Source organism: Dromiciops gliroides, chromosome 5, assembly GCF_019393635.1.
Source record: "Dromiciops gliroides isolate mDroGli1 chromosome 5, mDroGli1.pri, whole genome shotgun sequence".
NCBI lineage: Eukaryota > Metazoa > Chordata > Mammalia > Microbiotheria > Microbiotheriidae > Dromiciops > Dromiciops gliroides.
In genome coordinates, this window is record NC_057865.1 from 204,330,385 (window position 1) to 204,354,476 (window position 24,092).

At 36.2% G+C, this 24,092-nt stretch overlaps 1 protein-coding gene across 2 annotated transcripts in view; it reads left to right on the plus strand.

Moving 5' to 3' along the window:
- Positions 1 to 22,660, plus strand: part of NET1 (neuroepithelial cell transforming 1) — a 78,561-nt gene extending 55,901 nt beyond the window's left edge. Inside the window, exons 1-10 of one of the 2 annotated variants that reach the window (XM_043968400.1) lie at positions 2,549 to 2,820; positions 12,864 to 12,971; positions 13,525 to 13,692; positions 15,965 to 16,027; positions 16,343 to 16,439; positions 16,530 to 16,606; positions 17,210 to 17,467; positions 17,743 to 17,913; positions 19,660 to 19,846; positions 20,685 to 22,660. In XM_043968400.1, coding sequence (XP_043824335.1) covers positions 2,728 to 2,820; positions 12,864 to 12,971; positions 13,525 to 13,692; positions 15,965 to 16,027; positions 16,343 to 16,439; positions 16,530 to 16,606; positions 17,210 to 17,467; positions 17,743 to 17,913; positions 19,660 to 19,846; positions 20,685 to 21,091 — 1,629 coding nt within the window. In that variant the 5' untranslated portion in view covers positions 2,549 to 2,727 and the 3' untranslated portion in view covers positions 21,092 to 22,660. Of the gene's footprint in view, positions 1 to 2,548; positions 2,821 to 12,863; positions 12,972 to 13,524; positions 13,693 to 15,964; positions 16,028 to 16,342; positions 16,440 to 16,529; positions 16,607 to 17,209; positions 17,468 to 17,742; positions 17,914 to 19,659; positions 19,847 to 20,684 lie in introns of those variants that run through there. The other variant, XM_043968399.1, reaches the window with a different exon arrangement.
- The last annotated feature ends 1,432 nt before the right edge of the window (positions 22,661 to 24,092 follow it).

Consider the following 24,092-nt stretch of genomic DNA (forward strand, 5'->3'; position numbering starts at 1 on the left):
CTTACTAGCTGTGTGACCCTGGGCAAGTCACTTAACCCCAATTGCCTCACTAAAAAAACAAAACAAAACAAAATCAAATACAAACCCCTTATTATGGATTTAAGGATCTCTACCACCTGACTCTAATCTACCTTTCTGACCCTTTCTCACATTATTTCTCACATCTTTGCATATTATACATTCCAGACAAAATGTATTATTTCCTAAACTCAGATATCCCCTCTATGCATTTTTTCCTCATCTGTTCCTTTGTCTTTCAGAATCTTCCTTTAGGATCAGTTCAAATACTATTTCCTTCTTGAAAGGCTTCCCTAATACCCTCAATTTTTCAATGCTTTTTTCCTCTCTTCAGATTTTCCTTTACTACTTTAATTTCCCAACCCTGTACCCCATTTTCCACCATAACATTACCTTGTATTATAGTTATCCTTGTATATGTTCTGTCTAGTAAAAAGGCATGGACTTTCATTTTTGTGTTTGTGTCCTATCTCAAGTATCTAGTATAGACAGGTCAACAAGCAATTATTAAACACCTACTGTGTAACAAGTACTGTGCTTATTTCTGAAGATATTAAGAAAGGCAAAAAATAGTATCTCCTCCCAAAGAATTCATAATCTAATGGGGAAGACAACATACAAACAACTATGTACAAATAAGAACTATAAAGGATAGATTGTAGATCACCTCAGAGGGAAAGTCATTAGCATTAAAGGGGATAGGAAAAGGCTTTTTGAAGAAGCTGAGACCTGAAGTAACCCCAGAGACAGAGATGAAAAGGGAGAGAATTCCAGGCTGGACAACCAGTATGAATGCATGGAATCAGGAGATAGAATATTTTTTGTGGAGTATAGGGAGGGGAGTAAGATGTAAGAAGACTGGAAAGGTAGGAAGAAACCAAGCTTTTAAAACCGGAGGATTTTATATTTGATCTTAGAGGTAAGCCACTGGAGGGAGCCACTGGAGTTTATTGGCTAGGAATGGTGACATGGTTAGACTTGTGCTTTAGAAAGATCAGTTTGATAGCAGAGTGTGGGTTATTTACAGGGATGAAAGGCATAGAGCAGGGAGACCAAAGAGAAGGCCAGGTAGGGGGCAGTATCAGAGGAGAGAAAGGTACACTGATTTTTCTCTTCCTTCGATATCAGTTCTATCTCTTCTTGAGTAACAATCAATTAGCAAGCAGTTAGTAAAACCATACTAGGTACAGTGCACTGAAAACTCAGTCCCCTGAACTCAAAAGTTTATATTCTTCTCGTGAGGTATACAACTTACAGATAAACTCACAGCTGCATTACTCAGAACCAGACCACCTGAGGTCATGCCTGGGAGAAGTCAAACCACAAAGGCTTTGTACTCCCTAGAACCATAGAGACTCATTTTCATCCTATCTTTTTTCTGCCTGGTGTGTATCCCACTCCTTTCCACTCTTCTTCCTAAGAACTATAATCACTGTTACCTTGGTCTTAGAAAAGGGTGTGTTATGGACTGCCTTAGCCCCTTAATTATTGTTGGGACTTCCCTAGCTAACTCCTATTAGAATGTAAATTCCTCTAGGGCTGGGTCGAAATAGTTTGTCTCTCCCCAATAGAATGCAAGTTCTTTGAAGGCCAAGCTTGTCTAACTTAAATATTTGTATGTCCAGAGGTTTAGCAAAGTGTTTGTCACTTTCACTGTAGTAACTAATAAATGTTTCTCATTCATAAGTAAATACAAGATTCTAGTTAAAATAAATATGATGCAACAAAGCATTTTAAATTATATATAAAAAAGCATAAGAAAATTAATTTTTTTTAATGAGGCAATTGGGGTTAAGTGACTTGCCCAGGGTCACACAGCTAGTAAGTAGAAAGTGTCTGAGGCTGGATTTGAACTCAGGTCCTCCTGAATCCAGGGATGGTGCTTTATCCACTGCGCCACCTAGCTGCCTCCAGCATAAGAAAATTCTGAAGGGACACAATGCATTTTATACATTCTCTTCTTTAAAGAGAGTCAACTAGCATTATTAAGGGCTTACTGTGTTCCAGGCACTATCCTAAGCACTGGGTATACAAAGAAAGACAAAAAATATAGCCCATTCCCTCCAGGACCTCACATTCTAATGGACTTGATATACAAACTGGACATAAAAGGGGGAAGGGACTAACAACTGAGGGAAAGGGGAAGGGCCTGGAAGGTTACGACTGTTGCATAGATTACTTATTTAACCTTTATTCCAAAGATTAAATGCTAAATTACTTTAGTGTATCCTTTTGGAATCATTTTTAAATACTTCATTATAATGTAAGTATGTAAGAGGAGTTTCAGTCATACATTAGGAACATCCACCCTACCCAAGCCTAGTATCCTCTATAGAATAAGAAAATATTCATTGAAATAACTATAGACATTCCAAACGTGTTGTCTAAAGGATTTTCTCCTACACAGTGAAAACTGAGCAGCCTAGGTGTGCCAGCAGCTGTCGGTTAACTGATGTCATGTGATTCCTGGAGCCAGCCTATTAAGCTGGTTTGCTGCTACTGCTGCTGTTGCCCCTCCTCCTAAGGTTCCTGTGCTTTGAACTCCCTGAAGTTAGTGAATCTGTGAGCTAACCCAGCAAGAAGCTTGGGCAAATGGCAGATAAGGGTGGCTGAACACTTAGGCGAAAAACAAAATTCTACAGTCATTCTTTGTAGACCTGAATCTGATGTGGATTATTTCAAAAGATTGTATGCAAAACTTGGTAAAGCATGGTGGCTCATGATGAGATTGGAAGTTTCCTGCCTATCAAAAGGACTATTCGTGTCCTAGATGTTAACAATCAGTCCTTCAGAGAACAAGAGGTAAGACTTTGAAAATGGTTTTAGTGCTTTTTCAGTTTTAAATGTTACAGTCTAACTTTTCTGAAAGTTTAAAGCCAATTTAAGGGCTAGAAATGTATATTTCTGTGTATTTTTACCAGCATGGTTTAGGACTTGTGAATTACTTTAGATACCAGGCTATTAAGTACTTTAAGAAATATTAAAAAGAATTTGTTTCTTAGCAGAAATTGGAAATAGAAAGTTGTCTAATGGCTTAACTTTTTTCATTCTTGATTTGTCAGGTTCTTTTTTATGTCGTGTTCTTCCTCAAAAGGAAAGCAATATGTTAAACTGTTGAAAGCACAAAGCCTTTTAAATCTGCAGTCTTGTTTTTTGAAAAATTCCTTATAAACATATCTTTAAACAAACCAGTGGATGTTTTATCTGACAGGTTTTTAAGTAAGATTTGTTAGACATTCTCCAGTTGTTTTTAGAAAGGTAGATTATGAATACTGACAAGTGTCTTTGTATTTAAACTTATACCTATTGGTGTTTAAAACTGCTTCCTTCATAGATCAGTTTTTGTTTGGTGGGGTTTTTTTAATTGTATGTTTTGTCAAACTACTAAATAAAAGGGTTATCTGACAGGTTTTTAAGTAAGATTTCTGTGTTAGACATTCTCCAGTTGTTTTTAGAAAGGTAGATTATGAATACTGACAAGTGTCTTTGTATTTAAACTTATACCTATTGGTGTTTAAAACTGCTTCCTTCATAGATCAGTTTTTGTTTGGTGGGGGTTTTTTTAATTGTATGTTTTGTCAAACTACTAAATAAAAGGGTTATCTGACAGGTTTTTAAGTAAGATTTCTGTGTTAGACATTTTCCAGTTGTTTTTAGAAAGGCAGATTACGAACACTGATAAGTGTCTTTGTATTTAAATTTATACCTATTGGTGTTTAAAACTATTTCCTCCATAGATCAGTTTTTGTTTGTTTGTTTTTAGCGTGTGTATTTCATCAAAGGGTTATTTATAGTGTTTTTGAAGAGGAACTTAGCAATGTCAGTACTTAATAATTTTGTTCTCAGTTATCAACTAGTTTTGTTGTTGTTTCTTTTTAACTATAAAGGTTTAAAATACCTGCCTTATTTTAAATATAAGTTCATTTTAAATGATTAAAGAACGAGGCAAATTTTAGTACCAAGAAGTTAAACTATATTTCTGCAACTCTCATTTCTTCCTGTAAAAGGAAGAGGAAAAATGTTGTATATGACCACAACCCATTTTTATCTTTTTTGTAATAATAAAAATGAAAAATATTTTGTAGTTTTAAGTTGTCTCTGAGTAGGAAAGCTATAAAAGGTAGCTCCTTCTGTGAATTTTAATTATATAGTGATTCCAAATAAAATACTCTTAAATCCTGTACTATTTGATAAATATATCATATTTCTAAATCGGTTTTTTTATAATAAGTAAATCTGAAAAATCAGTTTCTCATGTTAACATCTAGGTGAATTAGGATAAAATTGTGGGTTAAACTGACAGTTCAATCGTGCCATCTACTAAGTGCCAGATTATGGCTAAACTAAACAGTTCCGGCTCTCAAGGAGCTTACATTCTTTTGAGAGGAACAGCATGCACACACAAAGGTATATACAAAAACCATACAGAGCATATATAAATGTCTGGAGGAGGAGGCCCTGGCTGTGACCACCAGAAATGGCCTCTTGTCAAAGATGGTGTTCAAATTGAGTCTTGAAGGAAACCTGGCCTGGAGGCTAGCCGGTATAGAGGGGAAGGCGTGGGAAATGGAGTGTTGTTTGTAAGAAGGCTGGCCAGTCTTGCTGTGCTGTTAGTGTGTGAGAGGTGGAGTAGTGTGGGGTATAGATGGGAGGTAAGACAAGGCCAAGTTGTGAAAAGATTTAGATGCCAAACAGGAGAGTTCATATTTGTTACAAAAGTTAATAATAAACCACCTGAGTTTATTAAGGGAGAAGGGAGGGTTAAAGGAGTGTCATAGTGACTCAGTTTCAGGAATATGGGGAGGGGGGGGGATGAACTGCAATGGTGAGAGGCTTGAGACTGGAAGACAAATCCGTGCTATTGCAATAGTCTAGGCTTTTGGTAACTAGGACAAAGGTGGGTGGTTATTTGAGTAGAGAGGAAAGGTGTATGTGGGAGAAATGTAGTGGCAATAAGAAGCAATAGAAATTTAAATTGCAAAGTTTTGTGTTGTGGCCGCTCCTCCCTTGCAAGTGACCTTTACTATTGGTTAAAGGTTGTTTGTAGGAGAAAGTCCTTATACACATATAAAACAATTGCTACTCTTTGTACTGTAATGAAAGCTTCTTGAAGTGGAAGATTTTTCTCCTTGAGGTAAAAGTTTTTGTTACCCATTTCTTTTTTGTTTTCATATATGTAATCCCATCTTAACACTACACGAGCATGCGCAAAACCTTCTGCCAGCAATGCCTTAGTGGGGAAGGAAGATTATTCGCTTGTCAGAAAATTAGCATTTATTAAGTGCCTACAGTGTTTCAGGCACTATTAAGTGCTGGGGATACAAAGAAAGGCTAAAACCAAACCAAAAACCCAGGCCCAGGAACTCACATGTCATTCACTCCAATAACTCTGGGAGGGAGAGAAGAGAGAGAGAGAGAGAGAGAGAGAGAGAGAGAGAGAGAGAGAGCGCACACACACACACACAAGTACACTGGTGTGCACACACACACACACACATCAAACACTGCTGCCAGCTTGGACTTAGCAGTTTGTGACACAAGGGACATAAAAGCAAATTCATCAGCAAGGTTCATGTGAACCTACAAAGAATAAGTTGTAATTTGCAGAAAAGCAAGATGATTTCTTTTCTAAAAGAAACAGAAGCATTCTCAACAGTGCCCTCCAATAAAAACTGCTTCAAATGATAACTCATCAGGGGCATCTAGGTGGTACAGTGGATAAAGCACTGGCCCTGATTCAGGAGGACCTGAGTTCAAATCCAGCCTCAGACACTTTACATTTACTAGCTGTGTGACCTTGGGCAAGTCACTTAACCCTCATTGCCCTGCAATTAAAAATAATTTAAAAAGGAGCTCAAATGATCAAACTCATCCCTAAAAAAAAAAACAAAAAAAACCCTTTAAAACAATATAAATTCATTTTAGGAACTTGTATTTGTTTAACAGGATAAAATATTATGGTCCAAAGTTGAATGGTTAATAAATTGTATGGATTAGCAATCATAATAACTCTAACGGGGTCCAGTTGAAAGGGAAAAGTGACAAAACTGGGTGGTCTTTGACTAGAGTTTATACTCTTAGGTCACAAGTTGGCCCTCAGTATAAGCCAGCTCTCTTTATGCATGTGGACAGTGTGGTTGGTGGCTTTGGTTCGCAGATCTGATTAAGTTTAACAGTCATATACTTCAGTACTTTGAAATAAATAATTGCCAACTGATTGTTTGGACATCTGTTGTATGCATGTTGGAAATAGGAAAGATGATTAAAAAAAACAAAACCAACTCCCTACCCACCCCCACCCCAGTGCCCTAAAGATAACCAAAGCTCTCTCTTGTTTAATAAAACCAATTGGGTAACAGCCAAGTTTTTGTCTTGCACAGAAATTATTTGATTTAGTACTAATGTGGTTCAGACTTTTGCAAGATACTTGATGCTTATTTTCTGTGTATGTGTCTGCAAGATCATTTATAAACTTTGTATAATCCTAAAATTTTTACAAACATAGTTATTTTATAGCTGTTCAAAATTCCAAGGGAAAAGAAAAAGCTATGCTCATTGTTTACCTGTAGAAAAAAAAAAGAAATTTGTATTTTCTTATATTTACTTTTGTTCAGCATTTGTTTTTACTGTAAGGAAATAATTTTTTGTTACTTAAATTGATTTACTATATTGTCATACAGTACCTAATTTGTAGATAATATCAAGAAAATGTCCTTTTCTCCAAGCCAGAGGAAGATCACCTAGGAAAGCCAAATCCTTTTTGCCTTAAGGAAGGGAGTGAATTTTGTTCCCAAAAAAGAACCAAACTGACACCTGTTTTGTTTCTACTTCATATTAGCTTATTTTAATAGGAATCTCAGTTTGTTCTGGGGGAATGGTAACTATGTCTCTATTCTAACAGAAGTCCCTTTGTACTTTTTTACTACATGGAAAGGAATGCCTTCTGCACATGCATGTGTCACTTCAGTCTTGCACAGATGTGAAATGTAAAGACATTCACATATGTCCTTTACTACAATGTGTCAATTAACTACATATCTGGAAGACCTCTTATTTTTCAGTTCACTTGCCACATTCGTTTAATATTCTTAAAGTTGGAGTTCTTTTCCCCCCCGATATTATAACTAACTATGCTCTTGGAATTAATTAACATTGTTGTTCTTAATTACCAGTATTTTGTATGAAATGAAGTATAGAAACTTTATTAAATACAAGTTTATGGACCTTTTGGAATTTGGGATCATTTGTCAAGGAAATTTATTTCTCTCCCCAAAGAACATAGAATATACTAATATTGTACATTTCATTTCTTCTGATATTAATTTCAGGGATATTTTTTTCCTGTTTCCCCTATTTCTTGATTAATTCCAAGCGGTCAATGCATGATTATTTTGTTTTGGTTCTTTTAAAGTAAAATATGTAAGGCATTTGATGTGATGTCAGCCGTTACCTTTTCTTTTAGAGGCCAAGGCCACAGGAAACTAGCAAAAAAACATCTCCTGGTTTTCATGACCTGATAAATCCATCGATCACATCTGATTGTGATAATCTTTTAGAATAGTAAAACCAGTGGTTTACATGAACACGCCAGAATTATAAAAGACACTAATGCAAGCAGTCACCCCCCCCACATTAGAAAGAATGGGTTTGTTGGTGACTCTGAGCCTCTCTTCCTCTTAAAGAATCGTCAGATTCTGAGCATCAGTAAAACTAGAACAATAATAATGATTATTTAATAGTTTTATGACTTGCTTTGTAATCTAGGATAAATGGTAACATTCAATTCTGGAGGTACCTATTATGTACTAGGGGCTGAAGAGAGAAGGAAAAAATAAAAACAGATTTTGCCCTAGATGCTTCTATTCTGCATATTTAATGGAATTATTTCCTATATTCTCCTTTTTAATGTGTTGTATTAATTAAAACAGTGTTTGATATAAGAAGATAATTAACAAATTAACAAAGTGTTCAGGTGTTGGCTTAGCAAGCATTTATAAAGCATTTTCTATGTAAGAAAAATCAGAAGCAAGCCCTGCCCCAAAGGAGCTTACATTCTCAAGAAGACAATGTACAAGATAAACACAGAATTAATGAAAGATAATCTTAGAGAAAAGATGGCACTAGGATCCGGGGGAACCAGAAAAGTTCTCTGGGAGGATGTGATTCTTGAGCTAAATCTTTTTTTGTTTTGTTTTGTATTTTTTTTTAGGGGGGGGGCGGGGATAATGAGAGTTAAGTGACTTGTGCAGTAATGTCAAGTGTCTGAGGCTGGATTTGAACTGGTGCTTTATCCACTGTGCCACCTAACTACCCCCTTGAGCTAAATCTTAAAGGAAGCTAGAAATTAAAAAGACTAAGGTTGGAAGGAAAGAGCATCCCAAAATAGAAGATGAAGCAAGGAATAGCAAATAAATGAATATGGGTAGATCATAGAATTGCAGGGAGGAAATTAGAATGTAAAAAGATTGGAAAGATAGGAAGAATAGGTTTTAAAGAGCTTCACATTTATGTGCTAAACAAAAGACTTTAAATTTGATCCTGGAGATAATTGAGAACCACTGGCATTTATTGAATGGGGTCATGGTAGCATCCTCAGACCTAAGCTTTAGGAAAATCACTGTAATAAACTAATTGGAGCAGAGAGATTGGAGTCAGGTAAGGGGAAAGGGAATCAGCATTTATATCGTGTTTACTATGTGCCAGATATCATGCTGGGTGTTTACAAATATTATCTTATATGATAGCAACAACAACCCTGCATGGTAGGTGCTGTTATTATTCCTGTTTTACAATTGAAGAAACTGAGGCAAATAGCAATTACCCAGAGTTACCCAACTAGTAAGTTTCTGAGGCTGGATTTGAACTTCCTGACTCCAGGCCCAGTGCTTTATCCTCTTTGCCACCTAGCTGTCAATTACAAGGCTGTTGTAGTAGTTCAGGTGAGGGGGTCTGAACTCTATGGGGTTGACTATATGAGTGGAATACATATGTGAGAGATATAGAGAAAAATATTACAAGATTTGATAACTGATTGGATATGTGACTTATTCCAGAGAAAGGAGTTAACATTGAAGTTCCAAAACTAGGTGACTGGAAGTATATTGATATTCAACAATAATAAGGGGGAGAATTGAGGGGGGGAGAAGATTTAGAGGTAAAGTTGTTTTGGACATTTTCCTTTTGAAAGGCAGTTAAAGAGGCAGCTAGGTGGCACAGTGGATAAAGCACCAGCCCTGGATTCAGGAGGACCTGAATTCAAATCTGGCCTTAGACACTTGATACTTACTAGCTGTGTGACCCTGGGCAAGTCACTTAATCCTCATTGCCCTGTCAAAAAAAAAGGCCTAATAATTCAGAACTAGAATTCAGGAGAGAGACTAGGGTTGGATAAATATATCTGAGAATCATCTGCATAGAGGTGATAGTTGAACCCATGGGAATAGATGAAATCCAAGTGAAAAAGTGTAAACAGAAAAGAGATGGGGGCCTTAGGGCGGGGGGGGGGGGTGTGCAGGGAAAACACACCCACAGAATAGTTGTGACATGGATGAAGATCCAACAAAAGAGACCAAGAAGGAGTAGTCAGACATAGCTAGGGTAACTAAGAGAGAAAGGGGTCACAAAACCCCAAAGAGGAGAGAATATACAGGAAGAGAGGTGTTTACCAGTGTCATGTGTTATAGAGAAATTAAGAAGAGATCATTAAATTTTTCATTTGGTAACTTTAGAGTGAGCAGTTTCAATTCAATGATTATGTCAGAAGCCAGATTACAGAGGATTTAAAAGAGAGTGAGAGCAGAGGAAGTAGAGATACCAAATATGGTGTCTTTTTTTTTTTCCTTGAGCGTAGCTGAGAAAAAATACATGGTAATTATGAGGCATGACAGGATCTAGTGAGGGTTTGTTAAGGGTGGAGGAGAGGAGCCAGTTGTTAGGGAGAGATTGAAGATTAGAAAGAGAATGGGGATAATAATGGGAGCAGTCTTTTGGAGTAGAAGAAAAGGAGTGGGATCCGAGGGTGGGGTTGGCTTGAAAGTAGAAGGTCCAGGGGCAGTTAGGTGGCACAGTGGATAAAGAACTGGCCCTGGATTCAGGAGGACATTAGTTCAAATCCAGCCTCAGACACTTTACACTTACTAGCTATGTGGCCCTGGGCAAATCATTAACCCTCATTGCCCCACCCAAAAAAGAAAGGAAGAAAGAAAATAGAAGGTCCGTCTCATCAGAAACTGGTATGAAAGAGATGGTGAAAGGTGGCATCAGAGAGATATAGGAAGAAGAAAGGAAGACAAGGACGTTTACAGTAAATGTCATCAATTTTGGAGGCAAAGTATGAAGTAAAGCCCTTAGGTAGTTGGGGAAAGAGTAACTTGGAATGGTTGAGGAGAAAAGAAAAGGTTTGGAACCCCAACTGTGGTGAAATAGGAGATCAATAAGGGAGAACTGATAAGATCACCTTGCAGTGAAGGCCAGTTTGATATTAGCCATTATAAATTTGTAGTGGAGTCGGTACAATTTCACGATTTCTTCTAGTTCCATTCAGGAACAAAAAAAATATGTGTGAAGAAATAACCCGGGATTGGGGTTATGGAAAGTGCTAAATTACAGAACAGGGGATTCAAGAAGAGAGGATAGTGTTCACCAAGGGATCAAGACTGTGAATGGAAAAGTACTGAGAGTAGGATTAAAGGCCTGGGTTAAAACCAAGGCATGGAGAGATTAGAAGTCATACATGATGAGGACAAGGGTAGGTTTAGGAGTAGGAGAGAATCTTAGAATGAGATGGAGAGAGAAATGATTGTGATCAGAGAAAGGAAATTATTAACTACTTGAACATGGCAGTAAACCTCGCAAGTGCTGTCAAGATCCAGGGCAGTGGAGTGGGAGTCAAGAAAGTCGATCTCTTGATGAACTGGAAAATAAGGTTTTTGAGGGAACACTAATATGTAAAATGAAGCCCTGTAGAATGAGAAAAATTGGAGTGGAGATCACTATGGTCTAGGCACTGAATTCAGTGAGAAAGGGAGAATGGCTTGAGTGTCAAATAACTACCAAAATCTTGATTAGGTTCTAAATTTGGAATAAATGAATTTCAAAGGAGAGGTTGCTGAATGATGGCTACAGAGGGAAGCACTAATGGGGAGCAAAGAATATTCCATCTCTACCATTTCTGCATCAGACTGCTCCTTATCAGTCTGATCTCAGGAACTTTTAGTGCCTTAATTTCCTTATAATATAAAATGAAGGATTTGAATGGAGGGATTTAGATCCTGCCTCTGTTGTTTACTTCCTATATAACCCTAAGCAAATCACTTACCATACCAATAAAGTGATATGGTTGGGCTAAATTGCCTCTGAGGTCCCTTCTAATTCTTGACTCATTGACAAGGTGATGTCCAAGGTCCCTTCCAAATAAGTTCTAATGATTCCAATCATGGAATATAATGTAGCATAGAACAAATACAACAGCAATGTATTCTAAGACATCCAGATGGGAACAGTGGATTGTGTTAGATTTGGGATTAGGAAGACACACACACACACACACACACACACAGAGTGCCTTCATCTTGGGCTATCTAGGCATGCTACAAAATCCCCTCTAGACATTTCCATCCATGTTAGGTGATGCTACAAAGGCTCCATTATACCTAAATACAATAAACAGGGATGGTGAGATGGAATAGTATAAGAGGGAAGAGAGTGCTGAGGAAATAAGCACAAGGAAAATAAACTCCTAATCCCAAAAGGTAGAAGTAAAAAGGGGAAGGGGATGCGGGGGGTGGGCAAATGAAGAACACATTGTGGTATATTAATGTAGTGGAGAGTTGTTTAATTCAATACAACATTTGTTCTTTCTCATTTAAAAAAATCAATAGTATCCTCCCTTTGTCCTCCAATATACAGAAAAATATATTTCTAAAAGCCATCTTAGGAGATGTCACACCAACTTTCAGCATTTGATAGCTGGGAAGAATATTTTTGATTCTTCTCTGGTTTCCTTCAAAATTCAGTTCAAATTGCATCTTCTACTAGAGACCTTTCTGGTCCCAAACCACCTCCTTATTGCCTTCCCTCCTAGATTATTTTCCACCTACTTGTTTATATACAGAGTTATTTACATATTGTCTTCTCTATTAGAATGTGAACTTGAAAGACAAGAGACAGTTTTTATTTTTTTCCTTTCTTTGTATCCATAATGCTTAGCATAGTGCCTGCCACAAAGTAAGCACTTAATAAATGCTTAACTGTCTGAATATAGATTGTAGGACAAATTGTTCCTACTTGCTTTTATATTAATAATTTGACAATTGACCAGAACAAAAATAAAGGTTACAAAAGTCAGTAAATCTGATTTTCTTATGCCTACAGGTATTTCTCTCCCTTAGATATTTTGGCATCAATTTGTTTCTAGGTATTGAGGAACAGCACTTGATTAAAGAAGTGTGTGTGTGTGTGTGTGTGTGTGTGTGTGTGTGTGTGTATTATACATATATATAATTAAAAGATCAAAAGAGGATACCTTTATTTTTGCTCTATTCTGAAACTGATATAAATCTGATGTTGTATTTGTTAATATTAGATATTTGACATTTTCAAATGGAATTAAAACAATAGATAATTTGCTATATACCTGGTACTAAATGTTGTGTTTTGAATGTAATTTTTGGACTTTTTGTTTTATATTTTTAGCTAAGTACAATGTAATTATTTCAGAAAATCGCATTTCTGTTCTTTTAATTATACAAATGTATTTTTTTATTGCTTCAATATTGTCCTGGCTTGTTTGCAAAAACTGATTGTGAATATGCCATGTTTAGTATAACCTGTTTTTGTTTTCTTAGGAGCCAAGCAATAAAAGAGTTCGCTCTTTGGCCCGGGTCTCATCTTTGGCAAATTTAATCTCTCCTGTGAGAAATGGAGCAGTCAGACGTTTTGGTCAAACAATACAAGTAAGAAAAGTTCCTTTTTGAAGAAATGGAACTATATACATTTTTATAGGAGTTTATGTTTTGCTTCGTTTTTGTCTGGGCCTATGATTTCATTGGCATCCTGTTGAGGAAAGTCCCTCTACCAATGTAGGCAATTGTTCTTTAACTTAAGTTCTTAAATAGTGGACGCATTTTGTGTCAGAGACACTTGAACCCAGGTCTTACTGATTCTGACTTTACTTGCTATGCTGCCACTCTATTGAGATATGGAAAGGCACTAACATATTTTGAAATAATTAAGTAGCTAAATAATATTTATCAAAACAAATAAAACCATAATCCCAGTTTATAACAAGAATTTTCTTGAATAATCTGTACCCCCAAATTACAATTCCAGAATAACAGTTTTGATCTGATAGTGATATACTATATGGTAAGAGAAAGCCTTAACCTCTTTTTAAATGCTTTTTTATTTTAAAAATAAATACTTATTAAAATTTCATTTCCTCCTAAAGTATTTTCTGATTGTTTTTTTGGTTTGTTTTTTGCTTTTTGTTCCTTGCCCTGTTAATAGTCATTTACACTTCGTGGTGACAATAGATCTCCTGCTTGTGCCCAGAAGTCATTTAGCAGGGCTACTGTCCCAACTCCTTCTAAAAGAAGAAACAGTGTAAGATGGTCAGAGATGTTAGATATCAACATGAAAGAATCTTTAACCACCAAAGAAATCAAGCGTCAGGAGGTGAGTTGTATATCCAAGAATAGAACCAAACTCATTAATGCCTGAAATCTGTCATAGGAAAAAGACCTGTTAGAGCTTTATGAAGTTGTTATTACATGTGAGTGCATTTCTCTAAATTTGTCAACTTCGTTTACGAGACTAACAAAAATAGCTATGGAATAGTAATTAAATTAACAGCATGTTGGTTTTTTGGTGGGGCAATGAGGGTTAAATGACTTGCCCAGGGTCACACAGCAAGTGTCAAATGTCTGAGGCCAGATTTGAACTCAGGTCCTCCTGAATCCAGGGCTGGTGTTTTATCTACTGTGCCACCACCTAGCTGCCCCTAGAAAGTTGATTCTTATACTTTAATTAACTTACATGTTAATGTTAGTAATTCCATGTACCCTAAGGTATATATTATTTCAAATGATTTCATGAATCTTTTTCACTAAAGTCATGCCTCATCATGACTTGAAAAGTGATACTGAGTTTTTTTAAGCTATGCCAGTGAAACACTTGCAGTGATGGGTCCTACCATACTAGAAAGGAGCAGTGAGATAGCTATATCTCTTTTATCTGAGAAACTAAGTAAGCTCAGACACTTCCCATCAGTAGACTTAGCCCGATAAAATGATGATTCTTTCAGCCTCAACAACTCATGAAGAAAGGTCATACACTAATGTATACCAGAATTGTGATTTGCATGGGTTAAAGGGAACATCTACACTGACGAAGAATCACAGATCCTTGAAGCAGTGATGTAAAGGATGAGAACTACTAAAAGCATAGCTTTAATGTAAACATCTCTCATCTCCACCCCCTTCTCTCAATTCATAAGTTATTGCCTTAGTTCAGGCCCTCATCAGTTCTTGCTTATATTATTTCACCATCTTCCTATTTGGTGTCCTTGACACTCTCTTCACTCCAGTCTATTGTCCACACTAATGCCAAAGTAATTTACAGATTTTACTATGTCACAGCCCTACTCAATAGACTCCAGTGCCTTCCTATTGCCTCTAGGATAAAATATAAAGTCATCTGTTTGTCTTTTAAAGCCCATCCCCACCTAGCCCTCTTCTATACTTTGTGATCCAGCCAAACTGGCCTTCACTCTGTTCCTCATACATGATGCTTCATCTCCTAGCTCCATGCCTTTGCACTGGCCACTCACCTTGCCTCATCTCTGCCTCAGGATACTTCTTTTCCTTCAAAACAAAGCTCAAACACTACTGTCTTTGTGAAGCCTTTTATGATAACCTATCCTAAATTTTAGTGACCTTTCCAAACAACCTTGTGTTTAGCTATTCTCTACCCATTGTCTTAAATTTGCTCTATGCATTTCTATTTGTGCTTGTCATCTACTTTACCCTTTTGCTCCCCATTAGATTATAAGAGCTGTATGAGTAGAGATTGTTTCGCTCCTTATATTTCAGTGCCAGCTTAATAAATGTTTGTTGGATACTATAGCTCTTTTAGATGGGATTGTCATAAAATCAAAGAATTGTAAGGGGTTGTGATTCTAAAAAGTTTGTAAAAAGCTTTTACACTAAAGACTTTACCATTTTCGGGGACAGCTAGGTGGAGCAGTGGATAAAGCACCAGCCCTGGATTCAGGAGGACCTGAGTTCAAATCTGACCTCAGATACTTGACACTTAGCTGTGTGACTCTGGGCAAGTCACTTAACCCTCATTGCCCTATAAAAAATAAATAAAAAGATTAAAAAAAAATAAGACTTTACAATTTTCAAATAACTCTAGATAGCATAAATTTTTTTCAGATCATGTACTGGTTCCCAAGTATCTAGTACTTTGGTTACTCTTTTTATTATACCTAACACAGGATAATAATATGTGTGTTGCATATATTATGTATTATAATATATATGTAAAATGATGATGATTATCATAACTAGCATTTATATAGCACCTATTATACCAGGCACTGTGCTAAGCACCTTATCAATATTATTTCATTTGATCTTCACATAACGTTTGGTGGTAGGTGCTATTATTATCCCATTTTACAGTTGAGGAAACTGAGAAAGACAGAAGTTAAGTAACTTGTGCAGGGTCATACAACTAGTGACTGAGGCTGGATTTGAACTCAGGTCTATACCACTATGCCACCTAGTTGCCAAAGGGAAAAAAATTAAGGACCTAAGGTTTTTTAAACTAGCATTTTGAATTTATGCTTTGATTATGATTTCCATATAAGCAATTTTACATTAGCTACTCTTTTTTTTGAGAGAAGCAAAGGATAATTGATTAATGTAATGCACTTCATTTATAGGCAATATATGAAATGCTCCGAGGAGAACAGGATTTAATTGAGGATCTTAAGCTTGCCAGAAAGGTCAGTAATTAGTTTTTGCTTTCAAAAATACTATTTGCCCAATTTTTACCACCTCTTCCCTCAATTTCACCAAAATAATTAAGATTCCACAACTTTTTCAAAAATTCTTTAAAATGCTTGTTAATACATGGAAATGGAAAATATCTATTCTTAAATCCTATCTTTTGAAATAAGATCATCTTACATGGTTATCACCTCTACATGCAGCATATTAACTTGGCCCATTTTGTTGCTGACTATACTCAGATGTATCTATGGTAGTCTTAATGTAAATAGCTAGTTCTTCATATGACAAGTTTTCTTCTCTACCAATAGGCCTATCATGACCCCATGTTGAAGTTATCTATTATGTCAGAAGAAGAACTCACACACATATTTGGAGATTTAGATGCCTACATACCTCTGCATGAAGGTAAAAACCTGTTATTTAATTTTCAACTGCATATGAAAGATTTATAGCATGTCATTTTAAAAATAATTTTTTGCCTTTTTAAAATTTCAGATCTGTTGGCAAGATTAGGGGAAGCAACAAAGCCGGATGGGACAGTAGAACAAATTGGTCATATTCTTGTGAACTGGGTATGTGATGAGTCATTTAAATCTGATTAATTTTTTGAAGGGATAGTTTATTGAAATTTATTGGCAAATTTTTGAAAGATCTGAATCATTGAACCACCTACAAATAAGACACTATAACTGAGCACATTAAATAAGAATAATAGTAATTGTTTATATAATGCCTCATGGTTTACCAAATGCCTAATGTGTTGTATCATTTAGTCGTCATACAAAGGAGGCAGAACAAGCTCTCTCTCTCTCCCCATCCCACCAATCTCTCTTTTTTTTAAACAGAGGAATTCGCTAAGTCTACTTAGTGACTTAGCCAAGCCTATGTAGGAGATTTACCCAATATCACACAATTATTAAATGACAGATCAGGAACTTATACCCAGGTTTTTTTTTGTTTGTTTCCAGTCTAGAGGGGAAAACTTGTTATATAGAGTTGGGGAAACTCTCCTTCCCCAACTGAACAAAATTCATGATGAAACTGTAAATTAGTACTATCCAAACCCACTGTGATAAACATGTAGATTTTTAGAATTTACTATGAAAATTGTGTGTATTAAGGCTTTCAATGGTGTTTGTCCTAAAATGATTTTGTTTTATTTTATAATTTTTTAGTTGCCAGGTTTAAATGCTTATAGAGGATACTGCAGTAACCAGCTTGCAGCTAAAGCTCTTCTTGATCAGAAAAAGCAAGATGCAAGAGTTCAAGATTTCCTTCAACGTTGCCTTGAGTCTCCTTTCAGTAGAAAATTAGACCTCTGGAGCTTTCTAGATATTCCTCGAAGTCGCCTAGTCAAATACCCTTTGTTGTTAAAAGAAATTCTCAGGCATACACCCAAAGACCACACTGATATAAAACCTCTAGAAGAAGCTGTAAGTAATAAAAGCTATTTAATCATGTAAATTTTTAGAAATGTTTATTAAGTTCCCTTAGAGTGATGTTAAATGTTACCCTCAAGCTAATCCTCAGCATTTAATGTATACTCTCTTTGTATAGATAGATCACTGTGCTTGGGTGCACAGGAACTATAAAAAGTATTGTAAGATGGCAAATTCTACCTTTTAATGAAATTGGGGGAGTGGAATATTAAGGATGTTATAATATTTGCTAAAGTTGTCACTGCTAAAAAGGTGTTTTTGGCTTTTAGCTGTTGGTAATACAAGGAGTACTCTCTGATATCAACTTGAAGAAAGGAGAATCAGAATGCCAATATTATATTGACAAACTGGAATATCTGGATGACAAGCAGAAGGATCCTAGGATCGATGCTAGCAAGGTGTTGCTTTGCCATGGAGAACTGAAGAATAAAAATGGACATGTAAGCTTATTTCTATCTTCTAAAAATGTGTGGAGCTGTATTTTGAATGATAGCCACTATATAAAAAAGAATCCATTTTACCTCTGTAATCAACTAATAAGTAATATTTCAAATATTTGATAAAGCGATTATAAGGTAGGCAAAGCTTTTTTCTTAATACTTTTGTTTAAATCATGGAGTTTTCAGAACTAGATGGGGCATTTAGAAGTTATTTTCGTTGGCTATCCCCTCTTCATGGAACTCCTTCCCTCCTCATCTCTGCCCCTGGCTTCCTGGCTTCCTTGGCTTCCTTCAAGTCTCAGCTAGTCTCATCTTCTGCCAGAAGCCTTTCCCAGTCCTTAATTTTAGTGCCTTCCTTCTAAGACTGTTCCCCAATTTATTGTATGTATCTTGTTTGAACATAGTTGTATGCATGTTGTCTCCATCCCCAATTAACAAGCTCCTCCTTGAGAACAGGGACTGTTTTTATCTTTGTATCCTCTATTTAGCTAAGTGCCTGGTACATAGTAGGAACTTAATAAAGGCTTGTTGACATGACTTGATCAGGTATTCCAAACTTTTCATTCTATGGACAAGAAGACTGGATACTAGATTGAACTAACTTTCCACAGATAGTATTATTTTCTCAATTTAGATTCTTACTGTTTCTCTTCAGATATTATAGAGGTAGCAAAAAGGATATCTGATCTTTGGATTCTTCTATCCCAAATTTCCTTTGAAAAACTTAAATTATAATTGATGATGTAAATCAGTCAATTTTCAGCTTTATGAAAGTGGTAATACAAATTATCAGCTGCTATTGCCCCACATCCTCAACTACTTTGTATTTATTTTGTGTTTATTCTTTATATACTTATATGTGTATTAGTTGTCTTCTCCATTGGGAATGTAAGGTCTTTGTGATTAGGGATTGTTTCATATCTCAGAGCAAGGTATATACCAGAGGATTAAAACATGCTATCTGATTGAATGATTATCAGGATCACTGCCATAAATCTATTAGTATTTTTTTCATATCTTAAAATTTTTTGAGGACAATGGACTGTCTTGTTTTTGTCTTTGCATCTCTAGCACCTAGCACAGTGCCTCACATATAGTAGGTACTTAATAAAAGCACATTTAATTGAATTAAGTTGTCATTTTCATCTCAAAAACAAAATGCACAAATTGATTTAATGTTTGTGTTCTTATATTTATAATCTTTACTGTTCTGGAAAACATGTATAATAATATTTCAAATTATGTTGCTACTAATAGATACTATTATTTCTTTAGCTGTCTATAACTTTAATGATATACCCCAGTTGTTGAGAACAGGAGTCATAGTCTGAAATCAGACATTTTCTGAAGAAGAACATCGACACCTAGAAAACGAGACTATTTTGAGAATATTTTCATTGAATAATGAAAACTGTTTTCAATAAAATAATTTATCAAGAAAAATATTCCCAGAGCAACTCAGTCTTAGCAATATGGTGGTGGTAGTGGTGGTAGTTTTCTTGGCAAACGAAATGGTTTGCCATTTTCTTCTCCAGTAGATTAAGGCAAATGGAGGTTAACTGATTTGCCCAAGGCCTCATAGCTAGTAAGTGTCTGAGGTTAGATTTGAAGTCAGGTCTTCCTGACTCCAGGCCCAGCACTCCATCCACTGAACCATCTAGATATCTAGCTGTCCCTAGCAATATGGTGCCAGTCTTCAAAAATAATAGTTTCATATTTTATTATTTTTTTCTCTCATTTCCCCAGAAACTCTATATTTTCTTGTTTCAAGACATCCTTGTATTGACTCGTCCTGTCATACGCAATGAACGTCACTCTTACCAAGTCTACCGTCAGCCTATTCCTGTCCAGGAGCTGGTTTTAGAGGACCTGCAGGATGGTGATGTGAGAATGGGAGGTTCATTTAGAGGTGCTTTTAGCAACTCAGACAAAGGTAAAGAAAAAAGTTTTAGGTAATTTCATTTTTTTAAATGTTAATGTTTAGATGAGTCTTTGAGAGGTTTAAATAAATGAAATTCCTGGGTTTCTTTTGTAAGCATAATTTGTTAGATCACTAGATGAATGTCGCTAATTAAAGATAATTTTGCTAATTAATTTTAAGGTATTTTAATTTTTTTCTCTCATTATTCAAAATAAAACAGTCTTGTCTAAAACTACAAAAATGAAAGGTAGAACTGGCTTTGCCATCAGAAAGACCTTAGTTCGGGGGCAGCTAGGTGGTGCAGTGGATAGAGCACCAGCTCTGGAGTCAGGAGTACCTGAGTTCAAATCCGGCCTCGGACACTTAACACTTACTGGCTGTGTGACCCTGGGCAAGTCACTTAACCCCAATTGTCTCACTTTAAAAAAAAAGAAAGAAAGAAAGACCTTAGTTCAAATGCCGCTTCTGACACATAACATCTCTGCAGCCTTTAGTTTCAGATGAGTTGCTAATCTGCTTTAGTCGAGGGAGTTCCTTCATCAATAGAGAGGGAAAGATTCCTTCTTCCCTTCTTCCCTTCCTCCCCCAAATAAGTACTAGACTTCACAGAATTTAGGCCAGACTTCAATCAACTAGGAGTAAATATGGAAGATTGTTGTGTTTATGTCTTTTGAGATTTATAATGCACACCCAACATCCATCAGATTGTTCTGGTATTGGTAAATGTGAGAAGTGCAGAAAATTGAAGTGTCTCCAAATTTCTTTGTTTGTTTAAAATCTTTTAAGGGAAGTACGATTGTACATCACAATCTGACTCTTTTTACTGGTGTAATCTTTTTTTTTTTTCCAGCTAAAAATATCTTCAGAGTTCGTTTCCGAGAGCCTTTGCCAGGGCAGTCCCACACTTTACAGGCAAATGATGTGTTCCATAAGCAGCAGTGGTTCAATTGTATCCGAACCGCCATTGCTCCCTTTCAACAGACCACCAGCCCAACAGAGTTTAAGGGTTTGTTGGAGCTCAATAAGGAGTGTGAAAAGAACACCACCTTGCCATCACACATCAAAGCCCAAAGGAAGTCATCAACACTTTCTGATCTTGTTCCTCTAGAAGTGGATGAAAATTCCCCAGAATATACTTCCAGTGTAGCTATAAATGAAGACTCCACAGATATAAAAGAATACAGAATACAATCTGGGTCCCAAAAAGCACAAGAGAAGGCCCAACTGAATGATAAAAGGAAAGAGACTTTGGTATAAAGGGGACCATGTACCAACTGCAGAAAAGACTTTATAAATATGTACAGTTTTTTTTCATGTAATGTGAACATAATAAGGTTACTTTATTCTAATGTGTTGGTTTTTTTAATGGCAGCTATTGGTATACTAATAACTGTTAAATTAAGGTCTGTTTTTTAAAGAATATGGAATTTATGTTTTCTTACTTTGTGCAGAAAGTCAGATGTTTTTAAGGCTTAGCATAATTAGATTGGAAATTTAAAAGGTAGATTGTTCATAAGTTCAGATCTCCCATGGCTTCTTTTGTTTTCTATTTTTTTCCAATTATCATAAAAGCAATTTTTACCATTTAAAAATATTTTGAGTTCCAAATTCACCCTACCATCTTCTCCCCATCAGTGAGAAGGCAAGAAATTTGATATAATTGATTTGTGTGCAGTCATGCAAAGCATTTTCATATTAGTCATGTTGCGAAAGAAAACACAGACCAAGAAAAATAAAGTTAAAAAAATCTGCTATGGGTTCTGGATATCAACTGTGATATTTGAAATGTCAGCAAAACTCACAACTTTGCAAATGCTAATTCTCTACAAGTATTTTTTCCACAAACCTTGCAACTGAACTTTTCTTAAAATTGAGTTTTTACACAGGCACTTAAAATCAGCATAATATTTTAAAATATGAATTGAAATACAAATTCTTTGGAAAACAGACCTCGTAATGTAATAGTTTCCATTTTAACAACTGGAACTCTGGTTTTTTTACTGCACATTCTTCATTTTTCATTTATATAATAACCTGCCATTTATTTACTCTTTTTTTTTATTGTAAAGTAGTATTAAGGATTTTTTTTTTAAGTTTTGATGGTTTTTCAAATTGGCATTTCTTTAAAGTTTGACCTTCCTGTCTTAAATATGTGTATATATGTGCGTGTATACATATATATGTATATTTTTAAATAATTTTAGCCATACTATTCCTTGAGCCAGTAAAAAGGTGTCATCTATTAAATGTAGTATTTTGGGAGGTGGTAAACCCATGTTAAAGGGCTTGATCATGCTCTACACTACTGAAAGAGAGCTGCTGAGATGCCCAGTGAAAGTCTTAGGGCAGAAAGGAGAGAAGGAGAAGGTCAGTTTGGCTGGTACCAAGGTTTGAAAAGGAAAAAGAGGAGTGGTTCTGTCTTAAAAGTAAAGTAGCTAGTCTCTGCCAGAATGTGAAAACCTAAAGTATTGAGGACAAACCAAAGTGGTATAAAGCAAGTTGAAGAGGGCCGGAGGAAATTGAACTTTATCGAAAGGCGTTAAGAACAGTGAATAAGAAAGGAATTTGGGAAAAGGAGGGATGTGGAGCAAAGTAAAGTATGACCAAGTTGGCTAGTGGTATTGTAGTGGTTTAAGGAGTAAGGCTTTGGGAGGTCTTCCCAAGATGTTTCATGGGTAATGTGTCAGGAAGAGTAATTAGAGTTTTGCTTTCCATCTGTTAAAAAAAAAAAAAACCACCACACAAGTCCAGTGCATCCCTATAGTGGCTAAAATTTTAATCACAGCTTACATATTTTGCAGTGGAAAGAAAAATTGGAAAAGTTTGTAAATACATGAAACCAAATGAGGGGGTGTCTGTATAAATGATTTATACTATTAAAAAAACAAACCCACCCCAAAAGTTTCTTGTATATGTATATATTCGTATGTATGTTGTGTAATATAAATATAGGACATGTTGACGTATTGAGAAAGCTTACTTCTTTTCAAATTGCCATATCACTCTGTCCTCTCAGCAAAAGACCTTTAACAAATGCTTCACTGAAAACAATGAAGTTCTCTATCCCAAGCCCTCTTTTTTCCACAACTCTATATTCCAAACCTCAGTATCATTCCCTACTCTCATTACTTAAGTTTCAGAGGAAAAGGTGTGCCTTCTTGTAGATGCCTGGACCTGTGATCCCATTCCTTCCTTTCTCTTCTGGGGGCCTTTCCTTTCCATCCTCTTTGCCTCTCTTCTCTTTCATCTCTCCTTAGTCATTAATTCTTCTTTGTTCAAATATTTCCCATCCTTTAATCTTGTACTTGATCCCCGTCAATCATTTATTTTTTTTCTCTTTCACAGCCAAACTCCTAGAAAAGACCTTGCTTATACTAATTTCCTCTACTTTCTCACCTCCCAATCTTCAATTCCCTGAAGTGTAGCTTCTGAACTCATCATTCACCTGAAACTGTTCTTTCCAAGGTTAGCAATGACTGCTTAATTGACAACTTTGATGGCCTTTTCTCAGTCTTTCTCTGATACTGTTGACTACCTCCTCCTCGAGTCTCTTTCCTCCCTGTGTTTTCATGACTTTGCTTCATCCTGATTCTCTCCCACCTGTTTGACCTTTCCTTCTCCGTCTCCATCATTCTTGTTCTACCTCTATGCCCAAGTGCACCAGAAGGCTCTGTCTTAAGACTGCCTTCTCACTCTACTCTTATTCAGATTGGATCAGCTATCATCTCTATGCACATGACTCCTAGATCCATATATCCAACCCTAATATATCTCCAAATAAGTATTCCATAGTCATCTGTAAAGAATTAATTGTTATTTGAGGTTTTTATGACCCCATCTTTTGGCTAGAATTTTTAAAAATCTTGGTGCAGGCACCGGCCTGGGGCTCCGCAAACTGCATGGTGCTCCACCTACTGGTTGTAGCTGTTGCCATGGCACTGGCACCTCATGTCATCACCACTTGCCTATGCCTACATGGACCTGGCAAAATTATAATGATTGGAAGCCTAGTGAGGGCAGTCGTGTGACTGTCAGAGCAGCCAGCCAATTGGCTAGGGGCCGTGTGTGGTCAGACCCCAGTCTGCTGGGGAAAAGTGAGGTTTTCGCTGGAAGGCGACAGGACGCTGCTATGCGTTCTCAGCTGATTCCTGAGCGGTGTTATTGTTCAGATTGTATAATTTCCCTTTTCCCCATTTTATTTCCTTTCCCTTGATCCTACTGATCCTGTTTGTGTTTTTTTAAGTTTGTTCTTGTTAAA